This window comes from Xenopus laevis, chromosome 9_10L (assembly GCF_017654675.1).
Source record: "Xenopus laevis strain J_2021 chromosome 9_10L, Xenopus_laevis_v10.1, whole genome shotgun sequence".
Taxonomy (NCBI): Eukaryota; Metazoa; Chordata; class Amphibia; order Anura; family Pipidae; genus Xenopus; species Xenopus laevis.
In genome coordinates, this window is record NC_054387.1 from 121,703,668 (window position 1) to 121,714,605 (window position 10,938).

A 10,938-nucleotide genomic window follows, 5' to 3' on the forward strand; every position below is an offset into this window, starting at 1 on the left:
GAGACAAGTATTCATTCTATAGGTGTGGGTGACCTGTTCTGCATTTGCAACATATTCAATCGGTAAAAGGCTTTGTGCCATTTATATAAAGTAGCACTATAAGACCTATTCCCTCACACAGCTGTTGTTAAACTGGCGGTTATGCTGTAACTGTCATCTGGCCATACTGCCATCATACCTCTGTTTCCACCTTGTTTTGTTATTTACTGTATATATATAGTGAATAAAGTACCCCCTCCTGTAAATTATAAGGATATTATAAGTTACCAAGGAGTTTCATGACCATATAAAAACACGAGGCCGAAGGTAACTTCTATCCTCATATTTTGCAACGGGGGGTACTTCATTTATTATAATACACAAGTTTTAGTGAGTCATGTGACAGAAATGACATCACTACTCAACAGAGAGATACCATAAAACTATGGCAGCATAGGTATTCCACTGTACTAAGCCCAATTCAGTAGGAACAGTCCCCTAGGTTTGCTCATAGTCTGTACAGAGAGATACCATAAAACTATTGCAACCATAGGTATTCCCCTGTACTAAGCACAATTCAGCAGGAACAGCCCCCTAAGTTTGCTCATAGTCTGTACAGAGAGATCCCATAAAACTATGGCAGCATAGGTATTCCCCTGTACTAAGCACAATTTTGCAGGAACAGTCCCCTACGTTTGCTCATTGTCTATACAGAGAGATCCCATAAAACTATGGCAGCATAGGTATTCCCCTGTACTAAGCACAATTCAGCAGGAACAGCCCCCTAAGTTTGCTCATAGTCTGTACAGAGAGATCCCATAAAACTATGGCAGCATAGGTATTCCCCTGTACTAAGCACAATTTTGCAGGAACAGTCCCCTACGTTTGCTCATAGTCTATACAGAGAGATCCCATAAAACTATGGCAGCATAGGTATTCCCCTGTACTAAGCACAGGAACAGCCCCCTAGGTTGGCACATAGCCTGTACAGATGGACACCACAAATCTATGCAGCAGTCTAGCACATGTATTCTCTTTTACTAAGCACAAAGGCTTTTTAAGAAGTTCTTAATCCTGATTAGATTCTTGTAAATCGCATCCATCTCTATATAGTACAATAAAAGGCTTATTAATATGGAAACTTCCCACCAACATTCGATTTTACTGTTCAGTAAAGGATACAATAACAAAGTTTTATGTAATGGGGGAAATTCAGTTCCTGGTAGGCTTCAGTGTGGGGAATTGTAAAGCTGAACATAATATGATGTGCTTCCTCCTCTATCCAGTCTATAAACAGAAATATGGGTTTATGGAGCCTGAAGGAAGATCAAGAATATACTGTTGTGGAGGTAACACTTGTGTAATATGATAGCAGCCAGAGATTCTTTTTGCTATAGGCCTGTGAAGATTCACTGAAGAACATAAATATATTGCTTAAGTTAAACCCTCTGGCCAGTGCCCACTACTAAATCCCATGCTGGAACAGTCGGAGGCATGAGAAGCACCTGGAATTCAGTACATTGATGACATTTACTATGTATAAACAAGGAAAGGACTGGAGGAATGTTTATTGGCTCCGTTATAATAAGAAATCGTTTTCAACTCATAAGTGGCACGTGATGAATTACGTGGCAGCGGAAACTCCTGTTATTGCTAAACTGCCAACTCGTGCGCTGCTGCCTACGTGGGTGCCATGAGACAATACAGTGCAATTAGTGGATGTGCATACCTCCCAACTGTCCCTTTTTCGGAGGGACAGTCCCTCTTTTGACAGCTCAACCTGCAGTCCCTCATTTGTACTGGAAAGTCCCTCTTTTCTCTGCGCTGAACAGCCAGAAAAAGAAACAAAGTTTCTCACTTAATTGGCTTTTAGCAGAGAGCCCAGAACAGCTAACAGGTGCAGATAAGATACTTTGTAACAATTTTGAGACACAAAAACACAGTTTAGATAAGGAGAAATATTTTCAAACTTTCATAACCTGCTAAATTTTGTAAAACAAACACGGTAATTAGGGGGTGTGGCCACAGAAAGGGATGTGGTCAAAAAATGTGCTGCGCTATGTGCGGAAAAAAATTTTTGTCCCTCTTTTTACTTCCAAAATGTTGGGAGGTATGGATGTGAGATGATGTTGTTCCCATAGGGTTGAACATGTAAGAGGTTTTGGCACAACATCACTTGGATGCCTTCCTAATGTTTTACTTTTATAGCAATTCAAATGTTAACCATTTAAAGGGCACCTGTTGGGCAAAAATATTATCCCAAACCAAAGGTGCAGGCTAATAATAGAGCCCGAATTACAGGAAGGCCGTCCCCCATAGACTTCATTGTAATCAAATAATTCAAATTTCAAAAAATGATTTCCGTTTAGACTGTAAGAGTAAAACAGAACCCTGCACTTGATCCCAACTAAGATATAACTAATCCTTAATGAAGGGCCCAAATTCACCTAGCAACCATGCATTGATTTGAATACCAAACTGGAATATGATTGGATTGAATTTGTCTAAAGTGGAAACATCACATTTTATTGCCTGTGTATGGGCGTGGCCTAGGAAAACAGGAAAGTGTGAGAATCTTTCAATAACAGCATTTCAGCGGCTTTCATCAGCCAAATATAGTTGTGCACACACAGTAACGCGATAACTGGAAACTCAGCTCTTCCTGACACAGACGAATAGAACTTCCCGCCTCTCCCGTGATGCATTTCACCCGCAATATGGCGGCGCCCAGTGACAGGCAGAGCGCGCAGTCCTTCAGTGGCTTCCCGTTTAAGATCCCGACTCTGAAACAAGATGGGAAAGAGGCTGCCGGGGTCGGAGGAGGGGATACGGCAGCTCCTAAGAAGCCTTGTCGGGCCTGTATGGACTTCAAGAGCTGGATGAGGCTGCAGAGGAGACAGGGCGCAGCGTCACAGGTACAGGAGGGATCTGACCTGCTGCTTCTACTTTGTGTCCCTAATTCTCTCATTCCTGCTAAACGGCCTTCTGTGATTCCTGTCAAGCTTGTTATCAGCAGCATGTTTGTCTAGAATGTCACCATAACTGATCTCTCCTCTCTCTTCCACTTGCCCTATTTAGTAACCATGGCAACAGCACTGCCCTGACTTCTCTTCAGCCCTCACTCCTCCAGTCCAAGCAGCCTGAGACATACAGTGTAAAATGCCCCTCTTGATCTATGACAGCACCCTGGGATATTTACCTTGAGTCTCCCAATGCTGTGACCCTGAGGTGAGCTTCAGGATTGTCCCTATGAATGCACTGAATCCAGGATTCCGTTTGGGATTCGGCCTTTTTCAGCAGGATTCGGCCGAATCCTTGTGTCTGGCTGAACCGAATCCTAATTTGCATATGTAAATTAGGGGCGAGTAGGGAAATCGAAGATTTTTCGTCACAAAAGAATAATTTTTTCCTTTCCTGCCCCTAATTTGCAAATTAGGATTCGGTTTGGTATTCAGCCGAATCTTTCTCCAAGGATTCGGGGATTCGGCCGAATCCCAAATAGTGGATTCGGTGCATCCCTAATTGTCCTGCACCTGCCCTATCAGTAACCTAAAGAACCAGGCCCAGGTACAGAATGTGCCAACACAGACATAAACATTTTCACCAGCAGTGTTCTCAGGTTGGCGTTTTTCCAGCTAAATTGGGCTACGAATTTAAAGCCCAGGCGGGATTTGAAAGTGCAAACAAGCCAAGGTATGGATTTGAGCTACTTTTTGGGCCTTTGGCCAGAGCCGTAACTAGAGGGGGGCTGGCCCTGGCGTGGGACGTGCAGCCGGGCCCCGCCGCCCCGCCCCCCCGTACGGCCAGAAACGGCCGCATTCGAACAGTGGCGCGAGCTGCCGGGGGGCCCTGAGGGGGTGTGGGCCCTGGCCCAATCGCACCCCCTGCTCCCCCGGTAGTTACGCCACTGCCTTTGGCTGGTTTGTAATGTGAATACCAACCAAAGTGTCATTTTGCCCTAATGTGCCAAGCCTTCATCTCCCAATGCAGGTTGGGTAATTTTGGGGCAAAAATCTGCTGGCTACCAAAATGTTTAGAGGTTCACCTGTTTTACCAACATTTATTGAAATTGTATATGTGCAGGTATGGGATCCCTTATCCAGAAACCCAATATCCAGAAAGCTCTGAATTACTGAATGGCTGTCTCCCATAGACTCCATTTTATCTAAATAATCCAAATTTTAAAAAATGATTTCCTTTTTCTCTCTAATAATAAAACAGTAGATTGTACTTGATCCCAACTAAGTTATAATTAATCCTTATTGGAGGCAAAACCAGCCTATTGGGTTTAGTTAATGTTTAAATGAATGTCTAGTAGACATGAGGCATGAAGACCCCAAATTAAGGAAAGATCCGTTATCCGGAAAACCCCAGGTCCCGAGCATTCTGGATAACAGGTCCCATACCTGTATTAGGGCCCCCAGCTGTAGTTACACCCAGGCCCGGATTTGTGGAAAGGCCACCAAGGCCCGGTGCTAGGGCGGCAGAATTTTAGGGGGCGGCATGCTGTTCAACCACACCCACACTGGTTCAGAAACACTGGTGAGACGTAGGAGATACAATCGTTTTTTAAGTTTCCCATCTGCAAATGAAAATTTGTCTGAATAAAAGGGAGGGGACAGGGGCGACAAACGTCAGCGGGCCTAGGGGTGCCCACTATGTAAATCCGGCCCTGGTTACACCCCTGGTGACAGACGAATCTGTCCCATTTTGCTTCATGGAAAAATTTGAAAAAGGCATGTTTTCATATACAGTGGAACCCCCATTTTATGTTATTCAGGGGACCTGAAAAAAAGGTGTACAATCCAGGAAAATGTAAATGTATTATGTATAATATATAGGTGGGACCACAAAACAACAATGTAAAATGATGGAAAATTTAAAATCAGGGGATGTACTGTATATTCATTTATTTTTTTAGACATTTTTTTTCACTGCCCATATTGTGCTATTTTTTTGGCTACTTTTAAAGTATCTCTTGGCTAGTTTTGGGCTGGTTTTGTAGCTGACTTTGTCTGGTTTTGGAATTTGGACCTGGCAACCCTGTCTCTTCCATTCTGCTGCTGCGGGAAAAGGGGGTACAGGTAGGGTTGCCACCTCACTCCTTTAAAACCGAACACCTATAAAACCCACAGCCTGCATGGCTAAATAGCAATTCATTTAGATGCATGGCTGCACATAAACCAGTTCAGTCTGCAGCATGCAGTGCTGTTTAGCTTTTTATTACTCATCTTTCTATTCAGGCCTTTCCTATTCATATTCCAGTCTCTTATTCAAATCAATGCATAGTTGCGAGTAATTTGGACCCTAGCAACCAGATTGCTAAAATTGCAAACTGGAGAGCTGCTGAATAAAAAGCTAAATAACTAAAAAAACAGATAATAAAAAATGAAAACCAAATACAAATTTTCTCAGAATATCACTCTCGCCATCATACTAAAAGTTAATTTAAAGATGAACAACCCTTTAAGCTGGCCATAGACTTGCTAATAAAGCCTAATTTCGGATAAACGATCATGCGGTGCAATCTCCGACCTACCACTAACATTCAGATTAAATACAGTAGTAAAAGAACAAATCAGACAATGTTTTGGCCATGACAGCAATCGTACCAAAGTGATATCTGACAAATACTAGTGACAGTCACCCATTGATATCATCAGACAGGCAATACATGCGGAGATATAATCATTACGATATATTTATGTGGTGCTACTTATGTACACCGCACTGTACAGCAGAACAACAAATTTGTAGGACAAACGGGGTCATTACAATAGTAAATACAAAGTATAGTTACAGTAAGTGCTAAGTGTCAAAGAGACAAGAGATTGGAGGATCTTGCAATGTAGAGCTTACAATTTAAAGTCACACTGTGGCCCCTGTGTAGGGACCTACAAGCTCTACACAACTGTGATGTCACTGGGTTATTGAAGGACCTGATATGGTTCAATAGGTTTGATTGGCCTAAGCCCAGTCCTTTCATAGCACCCTAAAATATATCCCCATTTTCACCAATCTTGGATCTATCCACTTTGGCTGTCATTAATTGGTGTGAAGTAGTGACATGCTGCTTGGCAAAAAAAAACCTGCGTCTGACCCTAACCTACCCTGCACCCAGTCTGATGAGCTATCATTATTATATATATATATATATATAAAATAGAATATATTATATAGTATTCCTATAGTGATGTGCGGCCCCGATCCCCTTTTAATAGGCAGTTTGGTTGACTGCATTCCGAGGTGCGCTTGCTCTTCTTGCGTACCCCGTACTTCAATGTTGAGTCCGGGATGTTGACTGCTTTCCCTATTGTGATGTGACGCATCCGCCTAACAAGCAGTATACTTCTAAGAGTGCTGGGCACCCATTGTATAATTTTATATATATATATATATATATATATATATATATATTATATATATATATATATATATATATATATATATATTATTTTATATATATATATATATATATATATATATATATATATATATATAGTGATGTGCGGGCCGACCCGATACCCGCGGGTTTACCCCGGGTCGGGCGAGTTTGGGTTGACCTCGCACTGCTCCTCGAGGGTGGCGGGCAGGTTGAGCTCTTCTCCTGCGCTCCCCGCCCGTTACCTTCAAATGCCGGCTTCCGAGTTCCGGTTTTATAGTCTCGCATCTGCTCTATGCCCCTTATGTGATGTCATTGTGACGTCATCGGCGGGGCTATAAAAGGACCCCGGAAGCGCAGGTGCGAGCTGGAGCAGGGCAGGTTTGGGTCAGGTGCGGGTCAGGAAAACCCTGAGCCATATCACTAATGGGCAGAGTTTGGTCCATGAAAAGATGAAAACGTTCTTTTTCTGGGATAATTTTTAATTGCAGTAGATATTTATGTTTTCATATTGGATGGTTGCTTACAAATACAGTGAATCCTTCAAGAATATATTTGGCTTTATACTGTAAAGTGGAGTACAGGTTATTTTGCTGTTCATTCCAGGAAGCTGAGATAGAAGACAAGGAACGCCCAGCAGAGTGTCCTTTGGATCGGGAAGAGCTCGGAAGGAGCACCTGGTCTTTCCTGCATACAATGGCCGCTTATTATCCGGATCAGCCGACTAACCAACAGCAGCAGGAAATGAGAAGCTTCATAAACCTCTTTTCAAAGTTCTACCCTTGTGATGAGTGCGCCGAAGACCTGAGAGAGAGGTGAACCTCCTTTATTACGGTTTCATGTGTTTAAACCATTTTAGTTTATTTGCATACATGAAATAGTCTTGGCCAGATGACAACGGAGAACCCACGTGCTAAGTGGTTGTGTTTTGATTGACTTATATATTTTGTGGCCTACAGCTTCTTAAAGGAGAATTCAAACTGTAATAAAAAAAAAACCTGTTTGTTTTTTAATACAGGTTGAATTCTCCTTTAAAGGAAAAAAAAAAAACCCACGAATGTGCCAGTGCATTAAACTCTTTTTTAGATATAGAAGAAATGTGCCTGTATGTGCTTGTGTGACTGCAGGGCTGTGATTGGCTGTCCCTCCTACTGTGCTTCTGGCAGGGACCGTTTGGACACGCCCACCCCTCATTTGAAACACAGATAGGGACCAGTGAACATCTATGGGGAGCTCCAGTATAGGGTCAATTTTTAAAGATAATATTAATTCACACCCAAAATTAAAACCAGCATCTTATAGCATACATCATTACCTACAAAATTCATTTTTTATTTATCCTATATGTCTCTATTCAATTTTATATGCATAAACAATCTGTCATAAGTAAGTGCCCTAATAAATACTTTTTACATTTTGCAACAACTTTTGCTACTGAGGAAGTGCGTAGAAACGAAACGCGGCAGACCTCGGACGCTTATTTGTATATTAAATGTATTAAATAAAACTTAAACTTATTAAGGTAAATACTGGAATTGGCAGTATCTGTGGGTCCGGAGTGCGCTGTCACAAACTGCAGGCTTTCAACTTTTGCTACTGCATTTATTGCTAGCAGGCCTCTTTATTTATTGATTCTTCCAGTTTTTGGCAACCCTTGGGCTGGGGTTTATGTAACGAGATCTCTTGTTATTTTTCTGCAACTTTATATCCATACTTGTTATTTTGGAACAGACACAAATACCATTTCCTTTTTGTTTATTTATGTATGCAACTCCTGTACAGGTATGGGATCTATTATCCTGCATGTGCCAGAGCTGGATTTGCATTCCATGTGGTATGCCATTAAACAGTGAAGTATGACGTTACAGGTAGGGATGCACCGAATCCACTTTTTTGGATTCGGCCGAACCCCCGAATCCTTTGCAAAAGGTTCGGCCGAATCCCGAACCGAATCCGAACCCTAATTTGCATATGCAAATTAGGGGTGGGAAGGGGAAAACATTTTTTACTTCCTTGTTTTGTGACAAAAAGTCACGTGATTTCCATCCCCACCCCTAATTTACATATGCAAATTAGGATTCGGATTCGGTTCGGCCAGGCAGAAGGATTCGGCCGAATCTGAATCCTGCTTAAAGCGAATCCTGCCATCCAACGAATCCAGAATCGTTGCATCCTAGTTACAGTCTATTCATTCTCTGCTATTGCATTTAAGCCATGCTGTAGACCACAACCTGCTTGATAGCTTTGAAGGCATCTTATGGTCCATAAATCTCAATAAATCACAAGAAAAGTGAAAAGTGGACAAGGAAACCCCTAATTCTTTGAAGGTCCTGCCCTATCTTCAAGCTGCCATCCAAGAGTCTGCCTCTCTATATAAAACACAAGTCTATACAGAGCAATCAGGAGCAAGTTGCGGTTATAGTCTAGCTGGCGATTGCCAACTTGCTTGTGACTACGAAGCTGATTCGGTCGTTCTAGTGCATGTTCCTGGTCAGTAATCGCTGCCAAAGAGCCTGAGTTTAGCCAGATATGAGGCTCAATCTAACTATGCTGCTTCTATGACAGTGTACCGGAAGGGAGATTCTGGCGGAAAGGGGGGGGGGGGGGGGGGGGGGGGGGGGGGGGGGGGGGGGGGGGGGGGGGGGGGGGGGGGGGGGGGGGGGGGGGGGGGGGGGGGGGGGGGGGGGGGGGCTGCCAATCTAACTATGCTGCTTCTATAGACCAGGTACCGGGAAAGGGGGTAGATTCTGGGGAGGGGGCACTTTTCAAAAGGGGCTGGGGGAGTGCCTTGTCATTTGAATGCTGTTCGTTAAAGGGCAACTATAGCGAAAATTTAAAATTTAATATAAGCTTCAGCATACTGAAATAAGAAACTTTCACAATATAATCAATTATATATTCTGCATCGTTTCTGAAATATATCTTATGTTCACTATCCCTCTCTCAGCATCTGTTTCTCTCCATTCTGTCTTCATGCAGCAGTCGGATTTCAGATATTTACTGACCGTTAGATCCAATATATCTTATAGGGGGACTCCTGTTGCCTAGAAGATGTATTCGAGCTCACTCAACTCATTCTAGTACAAACAAAATAACTGCCTTTTGCACAAATCCTGCATGTAGAGAGACATGATGTCTGGTGAATTTAATAGAGTGAGCTCTAATCCATCTTCTAGGCAAAAGGAGCCCCCCTATAAGATATATTGGATCTAACTGTCAATGAATATCTGACATCCAACCGCTGCATGAAGACAGAATGAAGAGAAACAGATCGTGAGAGAGAAATAGTGAACATAAACTTGATTATTTCAGAAACAGTGCAGATTTTTTAAGTGATTATATTTAGAATTTTTTTTATTTCAATATGCTGAAGTTTATATTAAATTTTCATCTTCGCGATAGTTCCCCTTTAAACATTTGTGAGATCCTGATAAACTATAAGTATGATGAAAGCGTATTTCTCAATGGAGGCAAACAATATGGCTGCTTCGATCTAACAACGACCTTAAAAAACAGCAGAACTTTCAGAGTATAAATCAAGGGATTAGAAAATAAGTCTAATTGATGTACCTGGAAATCTAATTGTTAAAATATATATGTGTGTGTGTGTTTCCCAGACTGAGCAGTACCCAGCCGGACACAAGCAGCAGGCACAAGCTGTCCCAATGGATGTGTATATTACACAATGACGTGAACAGAAAACTTGGCAAGGAAGCGTTTGACTGCTCTAAAGTGGATGAGAGGTGGCGGGACGGATGGAGGGACGGCTCCTGCGATTGATGAAGGAAACCATGGGCACATACACTGAATTCCCTGTTCTCTTATAGGAAGGCTAAATATTTGCTGCTGGAATAGTGACCTCTGTTGAAGCGGAGATAAACGACAGGCAGCCTGTGGCTCTCCAGATAATGAACTACAACTCCCAGAATCCCATCATCGGCGTCAGGAAGGCTGCTATTAATCTGATCATCATCTTAACATTGATGTAGCACTTTGATTATACAGAAATCTTAACAGGGTCTAAGTTGCAAGCATTATTGCAGTTCGGGTTATGTAAACCTGTAAAATTGTGTCCGATAACAACAAGAGACCCCTGCCACATCATTGTGTGCAATTGCTGCAGCTACCAGGTAAACTAAGCAGCCTGTCGTCATTCTGTGCTTTTTTTTTATTTTGTTGTTATGGGTAATAATATTAATAAAGGGTTCTAATAGTGGGGGTCACCCTCTTCATTAGCGCACTTCCTGACGGAATATTCTTGTTTTCGGGTTATTTATTAAGTTGAGGTGAAACCAAGGCCCATTCATGACAATGAAAAAGGGACCCTCTCTTGTGTAAGAAAATCTAGTAATCCTGGATCTCGGCTGCTCTCCTTCCCATGGACAGGAAAGGGGTAGTTGGAGGGTTGTCCTTGATCCTTGTGTGGATATAAAGCAGCTTCTGTTTGGATGCCATGCCACTTTAGGAAGGCTTTATGGTGGCTATGCACCGAATCCAGTATTCGGTTCGGGATTCGGCCTTTTTCAGCAGGATTCGGTCTAATCCTTGCACCTGCCCGAATCCAAATGCTTATTTGC

At 42.5% G+C, this 10,938-nt stretch overlaps 1 protein-coding gene across 1 annotated transcript; it reads left to right on the forward strand.

The window, feature by feature from the left end:
* Window positions 1-2,591: 2,591 nt before the first annotated feature.
* Window positions 2,592-10,614, forward strand: gfer.L (growth factor, augmenter of liver regeneration L homeolog). The gene is made up of 3 exons (XM_018236616.2): window positions 2,592-2,894; window positions 6,968-7,176; window positions 9,979-10,614. Exons 1-3 carry the CDS (start codon window positions 2,679-2,681, stop codon window positions 10,139-10,141), a joined length of 588 nt encoding a protein of 195 aa, XP_018092105.1. The 5' UTR covers window positions 2,592-2,678; the 3' UTR covers window positions 10,142-10,614.
* Window positions 10,615-10,938: the final 324 nt, after the last annotated feature.